Below are 22,568 nucleotides of genomic sequence, written 5' to 3' on the forward strand. Positions count from 1 at the left end.
TTAAATTCATCCATACATTGTTTTTCGATAGCATGCTTCTGAACTGAGATAATAGCAAATGAATGTAAATCTTTGCAAATGAATGGTTGCAACCTTGATATCAGGAATGCCCACTCCGCTGATGCTCGGGGGGATACTACCGCAGCGTTAACTGCGGATAAAAGTTCAACCTTCATGTGGTAGTGTGCGTTACTGATTGTATGTGGATACCAAAACATACGCACACCACCTTCTCTTATGAGAAATCACGAACACCGTTACATAGAGCTGCCACCTTGATACGCTTATGCCTGGTTTAGACAGTGCAAGTGACTTGATTCAAGTCAATGGAAAAAGCAGAATTGAATGCGAATTGAACGTGTAAACACCACCATTCATCTCACATGAGCAACTCACTTGACTTGAACGAAAGTTGAACATGTTGAACTTTTTCATTCAAGTCAAACGAAATCGTCTCACTTGCTCCGTCTAAACCCGCGATTCATGTGAGCTGAATTCAAGTCATCTGTCAGTGAGATTAATTCCATTCAGTTTGCTTACGCTCCGCACGAGTTGAACAATGTAAACACTTGTATCAACTGAGATGCATTCAAGAGCATTCAAGTGAACACTCAAGTCATTTGCTCAGTCTAAATACATCATTCATTTGGATGGAACATCTTTGAGAAGTTAGCAAGTGGAATGTTCGTTTCAGTTGAACAATGTAAACTAGGCATTAGAGAGCACCACTTACCTTGTCGCTTGACGTTTACATAGAAAAAAGGCAAGTAATGACATTCTTTCTTTTTATTCTTTGACTATAGTATTATAAGCGCCGAAAAACTTTGTTGAAGACCGCACGTTTCGTTTTTTCGGGAAACTTTTTCGGCGTATCCTAGGCTATAACTTTAATTAATCGATTACGTGCAGTGCTGAAAATGTTATTTCGACATAACTAAATTTGCCCACCTACAGCTCATTTTAGAAGCTGAATCTGAGATTATGGTATATGAAAAACTTGTGACCAGTTCTACAAGAAAGTCACTCTCGAAAAGTGCTCTTTTTCGAATATTTAAGATAAATGTCACGGACTACCTTAGAAAAATTCCAGTTGATATTCATGGTGAAAGCTGTAGGTGGATGAATTTAGATACGTCAAAATGACATTTTCAGCAGTACAAACTTCTTCAACGAGTCCCAAATGTTGACAGATTGAGCTGAAAATTTGACCAGAGAATCGTGGCGTCTATGTTCTATATCAAAATGAGTAGGGTGCCCATCGAACTTTATGAGATGTGGTATTTCCATACAAGCATACAAGAACGACAAACAGCACAATTCATTTCCCTTTCATTCGGCTGAATCTGAATGAAAAACCGTGCACTCATCCATCGACACTTAAATTTATCGCTTTTCCCATTCATCAACTGGCACCATCCGTGAAATTCCTCCGCTGCCCATTTAAGTAGCTGATGCACACGTTTCTCCCAAAGTAGACTAACCATCTCTATACCATACACATCATACATAGAGGTATTCTCTGCTAAATACGCGAAAGTGAATCCGACGCGTGGATAGATTTGAAAATAAACAAAACCACCATCCCGACCCAGCTCAGCTCCCCGTCTTAAAGGAACGTAGCGTATAATGATCGTCAGTTACAACCTGTTGGGACGCCGAGATTTAGTGCGGTCAAGATTCGCCGTACTACCGCACCGACGAGAACCGTTGTAGCGCGGTATATAATTTTAACGATGTTGAACAATACAGTCCACCGCCACCCATAACACACAGCAGCCAACCGTAGGGGGGATTACGAGTTTTGTCTTCGGTCGTTTGAAATATGGGCACGCTTTGTGACGCTAATTGGTGGGCGATGAAGCTCGAAGCGTTCAAATCTTCTGCGCTGCTGGCGTTGGCCCCATCGTTCCTGTAGTACTTGAACACCTAGCGCCAGATGTACGACGACGACGACGATCTAGCTACATTTTAAGCGGCTTGATGTCTCGTTGAAATTTATTGTCTTCCGAAGATAGACGCGCCAAGCCGGCTGTTGTTGATGGATATTATACGCTTATGACTTTCTCAAGCAGGTGGCGAATTTTTGGGGGGAGAGGGAGAAAAGTCGTTTGAGTTGCTGAAGAATTTTGAATGGTGCGATGAAATTTTCTTTTACAATTTTGACAAGTCAGACGAAACAATTTACTGACAATCATTAGGGCCCATTAGACCTGTTCACTTTTTTTTACCTACCCGTGTCACATCAAATTATCAATCCACATGCAAAAACAAGTCTTCAGTCCAAAAATGAGCCAAATTGGTAAAGGTTTAGAGGTGTATCAAATCGATTTTGTGTTTTTTCGAGCATTTTCACGAAAATGTACTCCAATATCCAAAAAATTGCACCGAAAAGGTACCAACAACACCGTTAAAATATAGTTGGAACAATACTCTACAACTTTGCCGAAGACACTACGGTGTTTAAATTGCTTATTTCAAAGTTATTAAACAATTTTCGTTAAAAAATCGCGAAAAAATACAATATTTTTACGGTTTTTCATGTAAAAGTCACGTAATTTTACATTGTTTCAAGTGACTAATTTAATTAGCTATTGCTCCTATGTGTTACGAACACTTCGTCCATACATCATTTTAGTGTAGGAATTCGTTTTCATTGACTACCCAAGTAACTAGTAAGCATTTAAAATAGCATTCCTTCAGCATTATAGTAGCCTTTACGTCAAGGCGTTAAATGCTAATTAGCCGTATATGCGCCTATAGTGCTGCCTCACAGCAAGTTTTGGCAAAATAACGGGCTGTCTTAGTGCTATCCCTTCAGGAACGTCGAGACGAAATGTCAAAGAAGCGTAACGCCTCGTCGAGCAAAAAAAAAAACAAAAATAGATTGACGTCTGCTTCTCGTTCTCTCAGCCTGCTTCCCCGCGTCATCGTCCTTCCATATTCCAGCCGGTGCTAGGTGGTACTTTTTTGCTGATTTTTGTAGTGATATAGGTTTGAACTTACGATCCGGAGATTGATTAATCATATCTGCTTCGGATTATGTTGCTCCTCATCCACGATGCTAAAGCTGTTCCGGTGGCGTGCGTTGATTTAATCGCCAATATAAATAATGATTCAATAACAGCTTCAGATTCAACATCCAAAACTTGTTTTCATTAAGATATTTCATTGTGGTAGAGCATTACGATCCCTTCTTTTAAATATCTGTGGAATAAGATTGTTTCTTCTCTCTTTCAAACAATCCTATGATCCACCAAAGCATCCACCTATTCGGCACATATTTTCCGACGAAATGGTAAATAATTGGTGATTTTTTTATGAACAAGTTCCCAATACAATCCAGCTGCAGTAATGTTTTCTTTGGTGCGTTTGGATGAGTAGGAGAAAACAAAGAAATAAATAAGATGCACAAATTTGTAAACAGAAGCATAGGCTCTGTAAGAGAGAGACAAAATGTGTTGCCAATTGCGTAACATATCTCCCAACCTTTTTGCTCCTAGCATTTAAAGAGCAGTTGAAAAGCATTCTGTATGCTCCCAAGTGAAACCTCTTCAAGCAGTTGAAATGCTAATTAACAGCCGAAAGCATTTGAGCAGCACAGTTTATGCTAACTCAAGGCAGCTATGCATTCGAACTGCTTATGTAGGGCAGCAAGCAGTTCAAATGCGTAATACGGGCTGATACACGGCTTATTCAAATGCTTAGTGGTTACCTGGGTAATTATCAAAAGTATGTCACGTTGATACTAAAAATCGCATAGAGTTGCCAGCACAAAATTAAACAAAGTTACCCATGATTAAAACGTCATTACATTTCTTTGTCGCATCTTCATCAGTTTCAATTTGGTGTAGATGGTTAAGCATGAGACTGCCGATTCGAAGATTGAAGGTTCGAGCCCGGGAATAGAATTGTTTGCGTCTCGATCCAGCTATAAGTTAATGAGACTACGCACTGCATCTCATTGCAATTTGGCACCATAGCCTTGTTTCGAAACCGTAGAGTGCATAATAAGAATGAAGTTTCCCTTTATCGTGTAGTTGTGTTGCTTGTGGCTAGATAGAAGGAAGTAATCTCCACAGTTGTATGATAAATTTTGCATCCAGAAGCAGTTCCATCATCGTATTGAATTGTTTTAGCTAAATAAATCGGTATCAAACAGATGCTCAATATTTCGCCCAGCTGATCTCGTCGACACGATTTTTTGTCAACAAATAAACTAAATATCTAGCTAGTCTGGAATGGGCTTAATTGGCAGGTCCCGATCATTATTATTTGGGAGATTGCGTGTAGGTCATGGCAGATTCATCATCTTAACTGCTACAAAGAAAGAAAAAAAGTTTATTATGTATTTGAGCTTGAACCTGGGACCTTCTGATCCGCAGGCTCGAGCCTTATCATCTGCGCCATTTCTGATACTTCAATCAGAAGACATTAGAATACGATGGCATGACGTCTTAATCATGGGTAACTTTGTTTTAATTCGTGCTGGCAACTCTACGCGATTTTTAGTATCAACGTGACATACTTTTGATAATTAGTCATTGAAAACGAATTCCTACACAAAAACAATGTATGGACGAAATGTTCGTTACACAAAGGAGAAATAGCTAATTAATTTAGTCACTTAAAATAATGTAAAATTACATGACTTTTATATGTAAAATCGTAAAAATATCGTGTTTTTTCGTGATTTCTCAACAAAAATTATTGAATAACTTCGAAATAAGCAATTTAAACACCGTAATGTCTTCGGCAAAGTTGTAGAGTATTGTGCTAACTATATCCTAACGGTATTTTCGGCATCCTTTCGGAGTAATTTTCTGGATTTATGAATAAATTTCTGTGAAAACGGTTAAAAAGACACAAAATCGATTTGATACACCTTTAAATCTTTATCAATTTGGCTCAATTTTGGACTGAAGACTTGTTTTTGCATGTGGATTGATAATTTGATGTGTCACGGAGAATCGGAGAAAAAAAGTTTCAAAGTGAACAGGTCTAGGGCCCATATTACCGATGCAGAGATGACGCGGCCACGAGGATCCCATGTTCGCTTTGTAAACGGATGGTCATTCGTTCAATTCCCTTTCACCTTTAAAGTAAAGGACTAGGCGCTATCGGAAATTCAATTGTACAGTGGTAAACTTTTGTTAATTATCACAATTCTTGAAATGTCTAATATTCTGTGATTTCGATTCTACACAAGTTGCTAATTTGTTTTTTAAGGTAGCATTATCTATAAATAAATCGCACAGGCAAGTGTATAGTTAGTTTAACCAGCATTTTGCAAACATTTTTGCGAACGCTTTTGGCGCAGAAACATCTAAGCACCTAATTGCCGAAGGATGAGATACTTTCTTCTGCAGTGGTTCAACGGTTCAGAGTAGAGCAGGCCAAATTTGTTTGCGGCTCATCAGCTCGGAATGTACCATTAATCTGCTGCGCAGTTACTGGCATCCGCCGACTCCAAGTCTCGCGTTTAGTATCATACAGGCGTAACTGCAATGATCGATTTCTCTTCATCGATTTTCTCTTTGGTTAATAACTTAGCTGGCAAAACAGTTTCGGTTGTTTTTATTGTTCTAGATGCTAGTCCTAATTGTCCTTCACCGAAACGTATCAAGAGATCATCCGAACATTAGACGAATTCCCCGGAATAATCCAAAGAGAAAATCGATGAAGAGAAATCGATCATTGTAGATACGCCCGTATGATACTCAGCGCGAGAAGTGTTTGACTCAGCGCAGAGTGGTGGAGACGCATGGTATTTTAATGAAAATCTTCGATTCTGAAGTGAAGCATACAGACGATCACGGCAGATGAATCAAAATGACACAACGTACACACAACAGAAAAACCTTGCACAAAACGAGCGAGGTAGGGATTTTTAAAGCTACAATAATGGAGCGCGCGTCCTGGAGAGCACAGCACTCACGGTAACCAGCTGACACGTTAACAACATAAATTTTCTCGGCATTGGTTATCTTCTGGAGGATCGACTGAGAATTGTAATCTACTATTTAAACGGCTACGCATCTTTTAATAAGGGAAAACGAGGTTTATTATTTACCCAATAATAAACCTCGCTTTCGCATATTAAAAGACTGCGTAGCGGTTTATGGACAAGGTATTTGGAGTACATAGCTCAAAATTTCTAGAGCACCGTTTTTTAGCACCGTTGAACGGATTTGGATTAAATGCATCACGCTGTTGACAACCACTGAACAATTAGCGTGATTTATTTTCATCAAAATCAGTTCAACGGTGCTAAAAAACGGTGCTCTAGAAATTTTGAGCTATATACTCCAAATACCTTGTCCTTAAATCGTAGGTATTGATTATTGTAGAAGTGATAACTTTTATCCCATTTTATTTGTGGCAACAAATAGAAAGCATATTTTTCATTGTGTAGAAAAGGTAGACGATATCAATCAGAAGAGAAGCTTTCACGTTCTTGATCAAGAAAACTAGCACGATCGTGGATTTTGTGCTTACACGAACGTTTGTTTGGATCTCGTTGGGAGTTCTGATCTCCGAGGCCAATCACGATGGATTATGATTGATGATGGTGGCCTTGAGTTTGTATATATGGAAAAATTGTTTGTTTATTCCTAAGCTAAATATTTGAAAATGAACTGAGCTGAAAGTGAGCGGGTATGATGTGTTTCCTATTCTTCCACATCGATTTTACTTTGTATCTGCACTGCATGTTCGAAGTAATTAGTGTAGACTTCCTACATCAGTTCCAACGGCAAATGGCAGCGGGATTCCGCATCCATCTTGTAAAAGACAAAGATAACCTTGACCCAGGAAGTTTCTATCTATATGATTGGAACGTCTCTTCTTTCTTTTCATATCTTTATCATACTTCTCCTTCTTCTTGGCGTGACATCCCAGCATTCAACTTAGATGCCGATCTCTTTACACACTCGCACAAATGCAAGTCTCGTGGTCACAGAAACAATTACTCTCGCTTGTAGTAAGAAAGCACAAACGCTAGCCTAGACAGTCATCCTAGACTAGAGTATAGGCAGCATCCATTTATTACGTAACGCTAAAATCGACAATTTTTGACCCCCCTCCCCTCTCCGTAACGCTTTTTTGTATGAAAATCCTAAATTTTTTGTATGGATCGTAACGCTTGGCCATACTCCCCCCAGGAGCGTTACGTAATTTGTGGACGGCGCCATATAGCTTTGAATCCTTCCTGTTAGTAATGTATGATTGTGCATGCCACGTTGCCACACAATATACAAATACATACATGCAATGGCAGGCAAAGGAATACATTTAGATCATGATTTTGAGGTTCAGGTTTTTTCCCTGAATTCAGTATTTTTTCTATTTTTAACTGAGTTTTTTTCTTTTGGGCGTAACGTCCCTACTGGGACAAAACCTACTCCTCAGCTTAGTGCTCTATGTACACTTCCACTCTATCGACTACTTCTATAATTTTTCTTGCCATTCCTAGCGGCAGCCATGTTCTAGACATGCATATGCAACGCTTATATGACCGTCATACAAGAGTTGCATATACTTCTGTAGAACATGTGTGCTACTAGGAATTATTAATGCGTGCTGCAATAGGGCACTGCAAGATATTTTCGAAGTCTTTGACGTTTCGTAGGCTTGTTGTTTACGAACTGGACTTCGAGAAATTTCATCAGCTTTTTGACTCGCCAGCTTTTTATGGGTGGTTTGATTTGGTGTGGGGTACGCGTGTGTGGGACAGTTTGCCAATTTATGGCTTGATGGTGGCAGCCCTCCAGGAGGTCTTTCTGGGATTCCACAGGAATTCCATTCGCGGTTTCTCCACAATTTTTTTCCATGAGTTTCTTCTGCGATTTCCAGAAACTTTTAATGAGATTATTCCGGGGGTTTATTAAGGATTCATACGGAAGTTCCCTCTGAAGTTTTTCCAGAAGTTCCTTCTGGTATTTTTTTAAAATGTTCCATCTAGGATATTACCAAAAGGTCTTGTCAGAATTCCTCCAGGAAGTATTCCCGGGATGCTCCCAGATATTATTTCCTGGATATCTCAACAAATTATTTCCGAGACTTCTCCAGTATTACTCTTTCTAGGAAAGAGTTCCCAAAGAAATTACAAAAAAAGTTACCGAAGGAATCCACGAAAGAGTTCCGGCAGAAATTCCAGGAACAATCCCAAGTTCCTTAAAAAATTCCGGAAGAAGTTCCTAGAGGGATCCCGGAGAGTATTTTGGAGGAATACTGAAAGAAGTTTTCGTCAGGGTTCTTGTAGGATTCCTGAATTGATCCCATAAATAATCCCTGAAGAAATCCTTAAAGGGACTGCAAAAGTAATCTCGCATTGAATTTCTGGAAGGAATCCTTGACGGAATTTTGGAAGGAGTTTCTGAAAGAATCTCGGAAAGAATTCTTGAAGCAATCCCCGAAATACCAATTCCAAAATACTTTCTGGAAGTGCAACAAAACTTCTAAAGACATTCAAAAAAACATTCGGGAGAATCTCGGATGGAATTGCTGAAGGATGCCCGGAACTCATTGATAAGTCTCCGAAGAAAGCCCTTGACGTACCAGAAGGAATCTCTGCAGGAATCCTGGAAGCTTCTGGAGGAATCTCAGATGGAACCTCTAAATAATCTCAGAAGGGGGATCCCTGAAGTTTCTGAAGGAACTCCAAAAAGAATCTCAGATGGAGCTCCCTGAAGTATCGCAGAAGATAATCCTTGGAAACGATCCCTTCCTAGAGAAACAACGGATAAATTTCCCGGAGGTATCTCAGGAGAAATTGCAGTGGTAATCTTATAATAATTCCTGAAGGAATCTCGGAATTGATTGGAAATTTCGGATAGAATTTTGTAAGAATCTAGAAACTTCTGAAGTAATTTCAAAATGTATTCCTTAAAAAATCCCTGAAAGGATCTCGGGAAGAATCCCAGGAGATCTTCCCTGTGGAATCCTAACAAGAGCTCATGAAAGAATCCCAGACGGAATCTCTGAGAGTGGGCTTCGTGGCCGTACGGTTAGCGGCGCCAGCCGTCTAGGCGTTTCGTAAGCCTCGGAGTGTGGGTTCGATTCCCGCTTCAGTCGGTGAAAACTTTTCGTCAAATGGAAAATTCTCCACTGGACCACTGGGTGTTTCGTGTGTTGTCCGTTGCCTCATGTTTGTGATCGTGTTCAGTCTGTGCAACCTCTCCGGTTGAAGACGGTGTAGTGTTTTTTTTTTTTTTTTTGAAGAATCTCAGAAGAGACTCCTGGAAAGCCTTCAAAGGGAACTTCTGAAGAAATCCTAAATAAACCCTTGGAAGAATCTCATCAAACAATCCCTGGGAATCTCAGAAGAAACTCCTGTGTAAGTCCTGTAACAAATTTGTGGAGAAACCGCAAAGGATTTCTTGGAGGTATCCTGGATTGAATTCCTGTGGATGCCAGAAGGACCTCCTGAAGAGGTGCCACCGTGCCGTCATCAAGTCATAAATCAGCACACTTTTCCACGCTAGTGAACCCTACATTTTGAAATAAATCAAATCACCCAAGAAAAGCTGGCGATTTTTTTCAGGTTTTAACCGTAAACAACAACGCCACGAATCGTCGAAGACATAAGCTGTTAGTACACAGGGTCAAATAAGAAACCAATGCTCAAACATGTTGTTTGACTCGATCGAATTTTCCATTAGTGTCAAATTTGATTCTTGTCAAATTCTTGTCAATTATTTGACCCTGTGTACTTCAGGCCTTAGAAAAAAATATCTTAGCAACCACGGCTTGCAGTGCCCTATTGATAATGCACGGTGTACCTACAACATTTCTTCAACTTCTTTCTGATTCATCCGCTGCACTGAACCCAAACAGCAACCTTGATTCGTATTTTTCGTCATCCGCCTCATGTTTAAAATCAAAAATTCTATTCCTATATGACAGAACCGAGCTTATGCATTATCACAAAAATATCAAAACAAAATCATTTTTTATGCATACGTTTATACTTTAGTTTTCGAGTGCTACTTCATTCAATAGCTAGCCTGCACACTGCACAGCTGCAACTGACTACATCCCAGATTCCCAGAAACGGATAAACAGTATTTTGGTTGCGCCTGAATGAGAGTATGAGAGTGGTAAATGTTTTCCAGTTTATCAAAAACTATTTTTTAACAAAATTTCTAGATAAATGGTTCTTGTAAAAGCTAAAAACTATTTCATCCGGGAAAAATATCAGATCCATTCATTACATGTGTACGAAAACCGATTTTTAAAATATTGCTCCGTTCTGGAAGAACTTGTAATTAGAAGACACGAAATGCTGCTAATTGACAAATTGAGAGATAATATTTGTGAAAAAATCGCGTTCTGGTGGGATTTTAACCCATGACTCCGTATTCGCTAGACCAGCGCTTTAACCAACTAAGCCATAGAACAAGTAATGATTAGAACAGTGGAACATTCAGTAGAACAATGAGTAGAACAGAAAGCCAAACCGACTCCGAAGCCGAGAACACAGTTATTCACGGTGCGGCTTCGGGGTCAGTTTGGCTTTCTATTCCGCAGAATCATTACTTGTTCTGTGGCTTAGTTGGTCAAAGCGCCGGTCTAGCGAAAACGGAGTCGTGTGTTCGAATCCCACCAAAACGCGATTTTTTTCACAAATTTCATCTGGAAGATGTAGTGCTTGAGGACGACGACGACAGATTCGATTCCACTGCCGGACAAGGTAGTGATAACGACGGAATCCGAATGGTGTCGCTTAATTGCGAAGTCGAGGCGGTCACTTCGCTGCTTGAACGGGGTGACGCGTTCCACGCATCAGAAAGGACGTTTAGCGAAAGTTGTTTCTGTCCTGACGGTTTGTTGGTACCAGTTTTTTTATCGAAGCCGGATGATACTCGACTTCTTAGTTGGTTCAGATGGAACCAAGCAACGTTTCTCGGTCAGTACGGTGAACATGATTCGTCCTACTAGGAATCCAGCTCCAGGCGTTTTTGGCGTAGATCTTGACGTAGACGAGGTCATTGACGTTGAACGACCTCATGCAGGGCTTCTTCGGGTCGACCGGTGAGGGACATTCGACTGGCGGACGCAGCAGTTTGACGCATGTGCTCATGCGACGTCCGAACATGATTTCCGACGGCGAGAGACCATCGGGTGCTGATCGGTTTGGTGTACTTCGATAGACCAGCAAGAACGTTTCCAAAGCTTCATCGGTTGAACCTTTCCCTTCTTCGAGTTTCCTTATCGCTTAAAGGTATCGACGAGCCGTTCGGCCTACCCGTTGAATTGTGGGTGGAACGGAGCAGTGGTTACGTGGTTACGATCCCGTTTGCTGATGTAAGGATGATTCCGGCCATTTCGAAAGGGAGTCCACGACGAGCAGGAAGTAGTCACCGTCCACGGGGCCGGCGTAGTCTATACTTGTTGCCAGGGACGGACGGGTTTTGGCCACGGCACGGGTGAGCCTGCTGCGGGTGACTTCGCTGTTAGAGCGCATGGGGAGCATGTTTTGACGTAACCGGCGACTTCACTGTCGAACGACGGCCAATAGACGTAGCTGCAAGAAAGAGCCTTATTCTCTGAATTTATGGGTGACCTCGGTGAAGCACTTCCAGGCACCTCTTACGCAGAGGGGCTGGAATCAGAAACTTTTCGTCGAAATGGATGCAGCCTTACACCGAAGACAGGGATTCACGGCAATTGTGAAAGCGAAGAAGTTCTTGGTCTGCGTTACTAGCCAAGGATTTGGCCAACCATCGTGGATGTACCGGTAAACCTTCTTGAGTACCGGATCCAATTTGGTGTTTGTTGTACTGTGTTAAAACTCAAAGGAGGTACGACTCCGACATGTCGATAATGCTGAACACCTAACAGTTGGCGAGTTCGGCGAAATTGTCCTGCGGTAACGGCAACAGGTATTGGTGCGTCATTCAAGCCAGTCGAGTAATCGCCGCAAATTCTAATTGCTCTGCTTGCACGACCCAATCAGAGTAGTCGGTGGGAGTGAGGATCTTCAAGCTCTCGAGACATGGTGGACTATAGTTCGCTTCATTGAATCTAATAGAATAAAAGCATCCTCCTCCTCTGAACTCTGAGGCCAATCGCAACCGGTAGGATCGGTGTCTCATTAAACGCGTTTTTTTTTCTTCGCCCGCAAACTATGGGACTTAAGCGAGGAAGAATGTATGGCCGGGGGTTTTTTTTATCTACTTCTTCTTCTTCTTTATGGCTCTACGTTCCCACTGGGACTTGACCTGCCTCGCTTCAACTTAGTGTTCTTTGAGCACTTCCACAGTTATTAATTGAAGGGCTTTCTTTGCCTGCCATTGCATGAATTTGTATATTGTGAGGCAAGTACAATGATACACTATGCCCAAGGAGTCGAGAAAATTTTCCAGACCGGAACGGGAATCGAACCCGCCGTCTCCGGATCGGCGATTCATAGCCTTAACTACTAGGCTAACTGGAGACCCTTATCTAGTTCATTTATTTGAGGCTCAATCGCATTTAACGCTTTACGGAGCCGTGCATTATTTTGTAAGTTATTCACAAATATCTTCAAGCTTAACTTAGCTAATAAGGGAGACAGGGCCAGGATACTCGTAGCAGCTCGAGGTTAGTAGGTCATGGCCGAGATTTACGATTCGTACCAAAAATTCGGGTTTTCATACAAAAAAAAGTTACAGGGGTCTAAGAAAACCGATTTTAGCGTTACATAATGAATGAATGATGCCTAAAAGGCACCACTTGAAGGTCAATTCCGATGATATCGATATCTTCCGCAAATCCTAGGAGCATATGTGAGTCCACGATACGATAGCACCGCTTCTCTTAGCACACCAGTTGGCTCCTTAATAAGCAATAGCGAACAATAAGTCCGACAGCGCATCGCCCGGCTCCAATCCTTACACTAATAGTAGTTTACGCAACAAGGTGCAGAATGAAGATTTTTACAGCACGAGTCGTACATCTATCCAACGAGGCTTGCCGGTAATTTCATAAATTATTACTTGAGGATAGTTTTTAACAAAACTTGTTCATCAAACTGCACACTTTTGTTCATAGCTATGTATAAGAAAGTCTGATCATATCAGGTTAGTTGTCACAATACTGTGCAGTTGTCACAATTTCTCAAACCTGCGTCCATAAAGCATCAAGTAGTTGATCAAAACTGAAAACAGTTCTGGTCTAGCATTGTTTCAGTTCACACGCATTTGCTGTCGCTCTGTTTTTTGGGACAATTACATTGTGTTGCCGCCAATGGCGGTCATCGGATTGCGCGAATTCACTTTTAAAGTGGATTTCGCAAACTTCCCAGTGCGGCCTTCGTTTGAAGACATCCATGAATTTCTTCACAAAGATGTTGGTTTACGTCCGAGTGATGTCAAAAGGCTTCAAATGAACCATGCTCGAAACTGTGCGTATGTAAAGTGCAGCAGCCAGCAAGTAGCAGAAAATGCTGTTGATAAGCATAACGAAAAACATACGATTGAAGTGAAAGGGGTAAAATACGTTGTGCGTCTCGCGTTGGACGACGAGAGCATCCAAGTTAAAATCCACGATCTCTCGGAAAACATTTCAAACGAAGAGCTGGCCGTGTATTTACGGCAGTATGGAGATGTTCACTCCGTAAAAGAAGTCATTTGGGGTTCATCATTTCCCTACAAAGGAATTTCGAGCGGCGTTCGTGTGGCGAGAATGACACTACGAAACCACATAAAATCGTATGTTACGGTGCACGGAGAAGAGACTTTAATCTCTTACAAAACTCAGGTAAAGTCATGTCGCCACTGCATGCAAAACCTGCATCCCGGTAAAACATGTTCCGAAACCAAGAAAGAAGCAGCCAAAGAAAAACAAACTAAGATTTCTACCCCGATGACGCAATCCGATATACCACAACAGGAATCATCCCAAGCTAAAGCAATAAAACAACATCCACAAACTTCTAAACGAACCTCTGATGCAAACCGCACCGATCAACCAGTCGACGAAGTGCAGACAAAATCACCACCGAGGAAAAAAGCAGACCGCAAGCAGACAACAGTAATGACTACAACAAAGCAGCCCGAAGAACAATGCGTGAGCGATGGATCGGACAGTGATATGGAGACCGTCAGTAGCGTTCAATTAAACACAGACACTGAGCCAGAACCCGAACCCGGAGACATCGAAGGATGGATAGCAAGGTTTCAGAAACAAGATCGAAAACGGGAACAAAAATATGGGAAACACTTTGAAAAATTGTAACGGTTATTTGTAGTATTGAAAATAAAATGCACCGACCTGAATGACTGTTATGGTTAAAGGGTCGTTAAAACAATTAAAAAAAAAAAAAAAAAAACTGAAAACAGTGCTGTAATGGTTCATTACGCAACGCAAACGTCTACCTATTTCGGATGATTTTCGAATCTAGAATCAGCCTTTGAAACAGGCATTTTCCAACCGATTGCCAAGTCAATTGCATTCGCTGCAGGGTTGTCCAAATTGTCAAGGACTATCATACGGAATCGGTTCACCCATCCGTTCCGGAGTTATACCAGATTCTGTTGGGGTCATGACCGGGCGGAAAATGACACATGAATGCATTTTACTCTGCATCTATTGTTATTTTGAAAATTTGCACATATTATACACCAGGAATACAGAAACTATATAACTGCAAGGAACCATTGACTTGAAATGAGACAACCAAGCAGTCTCATGAACCGGATATATCCCGGGTGCCCCCAGGGATGTGGCCATTATAGTAACATTGTCAGAATCATTCATGCGGAACCTCGAACTTCATGATTTGTTGAAACATGAAGGAAAATAGTAGTTCCACGCTCCTAAGATCCCTCGGGAACGGCCTGGCCATACCCAGAATGTTCCGAGTGCCTCCAGGGATGTGACAAAAGTGGCCATTTCCACAATGTTATCAAAAACAACCGTGCGACACCTTTTACTTCATGTTTTGTTGAAACATAAAGAAAAATAGTCCTTCTAGGCCCTTATGGCCCCTTGGGACCGGTCTGGCCATACCCGGAATGTTCCGGATGCCCTCAGGGAAGTGGTTATTTCTCAAACATAGTTAAAATCAGCCGTGTGACATCTCAAACTTCATGATTTGTCGAAACATGAAGAATAACAGTCCCTTTGGGCTCCCATGATCCCTTAGAGTGGTTCCGGTCACACCTGAAATATTCCGGATGTCCCCAGAAAAGTGACCGAAATGGCCATTTCCACAACGTTGGTCAAATCAATCGTGTGGCACCTCAAACTTCATGATTTGTCAGAACGTGAAGGATAATAATCTAACCTAATAAAAAGCTCTTATGACCCCTCGGGAACGACCTGGCCATACCCGGAATGTTCCGGGTGCCCCCAGGGATGTGACAAAAGTGGCCATTTCCACAATGTTATCAAAATAAACCGTGTGACACCTTTAACTTCATGATTTGTTGAAACATAAAGGAAAATAGTCCTTCAAGGCCCTGATGGCCCACTTTTAGCTGAAACTCAGACCAACTCAGTCACTGAGTAGAAATTTTTTTTCGGTGCGCTTGATTTCGATCCATCAAGCGTTGCACGAATCAGCCCAATCAGCTTCGTCGGAAAACCGTATTTTATCATTGGGCAACGTCCGTTTGTTACGTAACGCAAAAATAGGCATACGTTGAACCTCCTTACCCCTCCGTAACGCTTTTTTGTATGGCCATACTCTCCCCCTAGAGCCTAGAGTGTTACGTAAGGGAGCGTCCATAAATTACGTCACGCAAAAATTGCCCATTTTCAACCCCCCCCCTCCCTCCTATGTCACACTTTTTGTATGAGACCTCTGAATTTTTTGTATGGGTTGTCACACTTTACTGAACCCCCCCTCCCCCCTAAAAGCGTGACGTAATTTATGGACGTTCCCTAATTTGTGAACGGTGCCTCATTTGCCATATCTCATTCCTTTACACAAGTTATCCACAGGTTAAACATGTGATCTGTCCTCGATCGGCTCTCATTAGAACCAGCCTGGTATTCGCCTCCGAAGGACTTTTCAAGAGGTCTCAGTCTGTTGAATAGGGCACGTGGCAGTATCTTGTATGCCGAATTTGGAAGAGTAGTCCTTCTGTAACTGGCACACTGTAGTTTGTACCATTTCTTGTAGATTTGACATATGAGTAATAACCAGTGTTGGTAAACTCACACTCAAAGCACACTCATGAGCCGCTCTTACGTGAGCAAACTCGCGCGCGATTCTGAATCGTTTTCTCATGCGCGAGTTTTCCATGCAAAATCTCGCTCTCACGAGTCAAGCGCCAAAATCTCATTTGCTTGTAAAACGAATTCAAATCAATTTCAACGACATTCAATGTTGTTGTACGCTAGATATGCTTTTGTTCTATCATGCAATCCTAAAAACTACGATGCAAATAATAACAACACCAAGAAATAAAGCAATGAGTGAAATCACGAGTTAACTCATGCATGATTTTTTCGGCGGTGATATTGGCGAGTCAAGAATCGCGCGTGAAACAACTCAACCATGAGATTTGAGAATTTGAGTTTTTACCAACACTGGTAATAACACACCTACTAGTTTGGTTGTAGGTACATAAAAGACCCGATTTTGTCAGCCCCTTTTCGGATCACATTTTTTGCTCTCTTCAAAAACTTAAACAGTTTTTCAAACTATTTATTCCTTTATGTTCTGCGTCTTAGCTGTAGTTTGATTATAAATATTAATAAATTGCTTAAAATGTGACCGTAAGATATTGAGAGCAAAAAGTTTGTCGCAAAATGGGGCTGACAAAATCGGGTCTGTGGAGCGGACCTGGCGTGGTGGTTAGAACACTTGACTATCACGCTGGGGACCTGGGATCGAGTCCCACTCCCGACATACTCACAAAATGTGGGTTCTTCCTTCGGAAGAGAAGTACAACGTGGGTCCCGAGATGAACTAGCCTAGGGTTAAAAATCTCGTTAATACATACAAAAAAAAATCGGGTCCTTACTGTATTGTTGGTGACGGTTTTCCCCAGCTAGATGGATAGCAATGCGATAAAGTTGTTGCAGTCCAAGCATTTCTTTCTAGTTATCAAATCTTTACTACATACAGTACAAGGCAAGATTTAGTAATTAATAGTTCGAGCACCAGAAATTATCTTAGATCAGAGATACGTCGGCTTTGTTAAAAAACTCAATTTTCAGTTCGTGAAAAAATTAGTAAAATTTTTGCATATATGTCTAAGTATTTCTGAAGTTCGATTCAAATAGATCGTAGGTTGATGGAAACAAGAGGAACAGAAGGTCTATGCAAATTGAACTCTTAATTTGAATTTATGATTTGAACAAAAAACGGTAAAGATAAGATATACGTTGGATAACTTAGGGTATTATCGGCAGGTTTGTCATGGGGTTTTTGTCGACCAAATTGCCTGAAACTTGGCCATATAATTCAGCTTGGTTGAGGAGGATTTGAGGCCAAATCTAGGTCCAACCGGAATAAAAAAAAACACCCATGACGAAGAAAACAAAACTGCCGAAAATACGTAAAGTTATCCTATTAAATAATTTACAGAAAAGCCGATAGAGATCGGTCTTCAAATGTCCCTATAGATCGTGTTCATGCATAAACAGTGCAATTGTGTATTGATCAAGTAAATATGGGGATTCCCTGTATCGCATGCTGATTACACTCCGCTGTTGAAAGTAATTCACGGCAAAAACTACATACGACTCGATCCCATTTATACTCTCACTCTTCTTGGCCATGGCTTTGATCAATCACTGCCCAAAAAAAGCCAATTCGTTTCTCGCCCCAATACCAACTCCCTCCAATATATTTCTGCAATAATTTCTATCGAGAGGGTATAGAGTTTTCTCACAACTCTTTTCAATCTTTATTCATGCATATCGATTCGTCTGACGAAAGTGGCGATCGAAAATAAACCATTCCCATCATGAACCGTGGTAAGTCGTAACAGCGCATCATCCTCGTCGCCAGCCAATTCGGTATATTACACAAATAATTTGTACCGGGGCCAACAGGTGTACCCGATATGTATCTAGAGATTGGCTGAGCCGCGTGGAGAAATGGCTGAAATTTTAGCTGATTCAACCAATACTCAAACGATCACAACTGTTGTAAGAGTTTCTACGAAGGGATACAAACCACTATGTACTTGGAATTGGGATTTGGAAAATTCGTTGTCCTAGCGATTCCAACGTAATGAAATCTAGTGCTAAACTCAACCGAACCTCCCGCGTGACCTAATCGAAAGCTAGTCATCCACTAACGGTCGTCTTCCCCTCCTTAATTCTTCCACAGCCGAAGTCAAGATGCCCAGCGGAGAAGTAGACAAGCCTGTCATCGACGACAACCACGATGGAACCGTGTCGATCCGGTACGACCCCAAGGAGGAAGGCATCCACGAGCTGGCCGTCAAGTACAACGGCGAACACGTGCAGGGATCTCCGTTCAAGTTCCACGTCGACAGCATCTCCAGCGGCTACGTGACGGCCTACGGGCCTGGACTGACCCATGGCGTGACCGGCGAACCGGCCCAGTTCACCATCTCCACTAAGGGAGCCGGTGCCGGTGGACTGCAGATGGCCGTCGAGGGCCCCAGCAAGGCCGATGTAAGTGTGGCGTCGATATCTCTTTTATTTTCTTGTTTTTTCTTCTTTATAAACTTAACCAAATTGGATATAAACTATGCTGAGTCCTTAAAGTTTATGTATTGAGTTCCCGGTGATATCCACAGAGTTCTCCGTAAGCTTTGCTGAGATATCTATAAGACTTATTGAGACCTTAGTATAGTTGTTGTTGGGTGCTCGTTAATACGTATCCTAAACGCCAATCAAATACTAAGTTTACACTTCTCCGTAACAGATCACCTACCACGACAACAAAGACGGCACCGTTTCCGTATCCTACCTGCCAACGGCTCCCGGCGAGTACAAGATCTCCGTTCGGTTCGGCGACAAGCACATCAAGGGTTCGCCGTTCTTTGCCAAGATCACCGGTGAGGGTCGCAAGCGTAACCAGATCTCCGTGGGTTCCTGCTCTGAAGTCACCCTGCCCGGTGTGATCTCCGATCAGGATCTCCGTTCCCTGAACGCCTCGATCCAGGCTCCGTCCGGCCTGGAGGAGCCGTGCTTCCTGAAGCGCATGCCCACCGGCAACATTGGCATCTCGTTCACGCCCCGAGAAATCGGAGAACACACCGTGTCGGTCAAGCGACTTGGAAAGCACATCGCCAACTCGCCCTTCAAAGTGAACGTGTGCGAACGTGAAGTGGGCGACGCCAAGAAGGTTGTCGTAACCGGTAATGCCCTCCAAGAAGGCAAGACCCATACCGAAAACGTCTTCTCCGTGGATACCCGCAACGCTGGATACGGCGGTCTGTCGCTATCCATTGAAGGACCTAGCAAAGCCGAAATCCAGTGCACCGACAAGGAAGACGGTACCTTGAACATCTCCTACAAACCAACCGAACCTGGCTACTACATTGTCAACCTGAAGTTCGCCGATCATCATGTTAACGGGTCACCCTTCACCGTCAAGGTTTCCGGCGAAGGCACCAACCGGCAACGCGAGAAGATCCAACGCCAACGCGATGCCGTCCCGGTTACCGAAGTCGGTAGCCAATGTAAGCTGACGTTCAAAATGCCAGGAATTACCTCGTTCGATCTGTCCGCAACCGTAACCTCGCCCGGTGGAGTCACGGAAGATGCCGAAATCCAGGAAATCGAAGACGGCCTCTACGCGGTACACTTCGTCCCGAAGGAACTCGGCGTGCACACCGTATCCGTCAAGTACAAGCAGATCCATATCCCTGGTGCGTTGAACACTTCGTAGATTGACACTGCTCGTTTACTAACCCAGTTATGCTTCTCTAGGATCCCCATTCCAGTTCACCGTCGGTCCACTGAAGGACACCGGTGCCCATTTGGTGAAGGCCGGCGGACCAGGTCTGGAGCACGGTGAGCAGGGCATGCCGTGCGAGTTCAACGTGTGGACCCGCGAAGCCGGCGGTGGCACCCTGGCCATCTCCGTCGAGGGTCCCAGCAAGGCCGAAATCGAGTTCAAGGACCGCAAGGACGGCTCGTGCGACGTATCGTACGTCGTCAGCGAACCAGGTTTGTTCTAAATTCTATTATATTTGCAGAGAGGTTCAAACTGTCTTGGGTTTTCTCCTCTTAGGTGACTACCGCATTGGTCTGAAGTTCAACGACCGCCATATTCCGGACTCGCCCTTCAAGGTGTACGTTTCGCCGGCCATGGGTGAAGCCCACAAGCTGGAGATTGCTCAGTTCCCAAGTGGAGCGGTGCAAGCGGACAAGCCCGCGCAGTTCATGGTCCGAAAGAACGGTGCCAAGGGTGACCTGGATGCCAAGGTAGGTTCTTCGTTCTCGATGCCATCAACACAGTATTCACTGTCATTTCCCAACCTCAGGTCGTAGCCCCATCCAACAACGAGGACGATTGCTTCATCCAGCTGATCGACCAGGACCAATACTCGGTGCGTTTCTACCCGCGCGAGAACGGAATCCACGCCATCCACGTCAAGTTCAACGGAGTGCACATCCCTGGATCGCCATACCGCATCAAGGTCGGTAAGGACGACGTCGATCCGGCTGCGGTGCACGCTTCCGGCAAGGGCCTCGGCGACATCAAGACCGGCGAGAAGACGGACCTCATCATCGACACCTGCAACGCTGGCGCTGGAACCCTGGCCGTCACCATCGATGGACCCTCCAAGGTGGCTATGGACTGTACCGAGGTCGAGGAAGGCTACAAAGTACGATACACGCCGCTGCTACCGGGACACTACTACATGACCATCAAGTACAACCAGATGCATATCGTTGGATCGCCGTTCAAAATCAAGTGCACAGGTTTGTGGGAAGACTCCTCTTCCGTAGAAACTCCATAAAATATCCATAGATATATCCCCCACAGGTGACAAACTGGCGGAAGAAGGCGGCCAGGAAACGTCCTCGGTCATAGTGGAAACGGTAGCCAAGGTGTCCAAGGGAGGCAACAGAACCGGAGTCATTCTACCCATCTTCAAATCGGACGCCAGCAAAGTGCAATCCAAGGGCATGGGACTTAAGAAGGCGTACCTAGGCAAACAGAATCAGTTCACGTTGAACGCCGGAGATGCAGGTTAGTAACATCTATAGCTAGGTTTATTTCAGCTGGGATTCGGTATCACTTCAGCTTCCATAGACTACAAAGCCTCAGTTCAACGTCCGTATGTTTATCGTAGTGTATCTTCCACCTTTGAACCCTTTAAAACCGGAATTTTTTCAAGCGTTATTATGGAACATTTTATACGTTTTTCTGTTGTTTTAGTGCTCAATAGCATAAAAGGGTAAAATATTATACAAAATATTTTTTCTGGATATCCTAGGTCATCCAAACTGTTCTTGAATTTAGATCCTAAAGTCTACGGGTGTAATGGCAACTTCTTCCATTATACAAAGCTACGATTTGTAATCTATCATGTCCTGTAAGTCTCTTGTAAGTGCAATAGACAGTATCAGATCAGTCGGGATACCCTAGGTCATCCAAACTGTTCTTAAGTTAAGATCCTTAAGTTTACGGGTGTAACGGTAATATTTTTAGTGTACAAAGCTACGATTTGTAATCTATCATGTCCAGTAAGTCTTCTGAAAGTTCAAGAGACAATATCAGATCAGCCGGGATATCCTTGGTCATTCTAACTGTTCTTGAGTTTAGATCCTAAAGTCTACGGGTGTAACGGTAACTTCTTTCATTATGCAAACGGTAACGGTAACTTTTTTTTAGTATTCAAAGCTACGATTTGCAATCTTTCATGTCCAATAAGTCTTCAGAAAGTTCAATAGACAGTATAAGATAAGTTGGGATGACCTAGGTCATTCAAACTGTTCTTGCGTTTAAATCCTAAAATTTACGGGTGTAACGGTAACTTCTTTCATTATGCAAAGCTACGATTTGTAATTTATCATGTCCAGTAAATCTTCTGAAAGTTCAATAGACAGTATCAGATCAGTCTCGTTTTTCTAGGTCATCCAAACTGTTCTTGAGTTTAGATCCTCAAGTTTACGGGTGTAACGGTAACTTCTTTTAGTATACAAAGCTATGATTTGTAAGCTATCATGTCTTCTGAAAGTTCAGTCGGGATATCCTAGGTCATCCAAACTGTTCTTGCGTTTAGATCCTAAAGTCTACGGGTGTAACGGTAACTTCTTCCATCATACAAAGCTACTATTTGTAATCTATAATGTTCAGTAAGTCTTCTGAAAGTTCAATAGACAGTATTAGATCTGTTCGGATATCCTAGGTCATCCAAACCGTTCTTGAGATTACACTCTTGAGTCCATGGGTGTAACGGTAGTTTCCTTCATTATACAAAGCTACGATTTGTAATGTATCATGTCCAATAAATCTTCTGAATGTTAAGGACAAGGTATTTGGAGTACATAGCTCAAAATTTCTAGAGCACCGTTTTTTAGAACCGTTGAACGGATTTGGATGCAAATGCATCACGCCAATTGTTCAGTGGTTGTCAACAGCGTGATGCATTTTAGTCCAAATCCTTTCAACGGTTCTAAAAAACGGTGCTCTAGAAATT

At 42.6% G+C, this 22,568-nt stretch overlaps 1 protein-coding gene across 7 annotated transcripts in view; it reads left to right on the top strand.

The window, feature by feature from the left end:
* LOC109400433 (filamin-A) overlaps window positions 1-22,568 on the top strand; it is a 365,952-nt gene that overhangs the window by 332,750 nt on the left and 10,634 nt on the right. For 5 of the 7 annotated variants that reach the window (XM_062846659.1, XM_062846655.1, XM_062846658.1 and 2 more), the window contains 6 exons: window positions 18,272-18,582; window positions 18,836-19,784; window positions 19,846-20,085; window positions 20,150-20,343; window positions 20,403-20,844; window positions 20,894-21,115. In XM_062846659.1, the coding sequence (XP_062702643.1) occupies window positions 18,272-18,582; window positions 18,836-19,784; window positions 19,846-20,085; window positions 20,150-20,343; window positions 20,403-20,844; window positions 20,894-21,115 (2,358 nt within the window). The remainder of the gene's footprint in view (window positions 1-18,271; window positions 18,583-18,835; window positions 19,785-19,845; window positions 20,086-20,149; window positions 20,344-20,402; window positions 20,845-20,893; window positions 21,116-22,568) is intronic. The other 2 variants (XM_062846656.1, XM_062846662.1) reach the window with 1 other exon arrangement.

The sequence above is a fragment of the Aedes albopictus genome, chromosome 1, assembly GCF_035046485.1.
Source record: "Aedes albopictus strain Foshan chromosome 1, AalbF5, whole genome shotgun sequence".
NCBI lineage: Eukaryota > Metazoa > Arthropoda > Insecta > Diptera > Culicidae > Aedes > Aedes albopictus.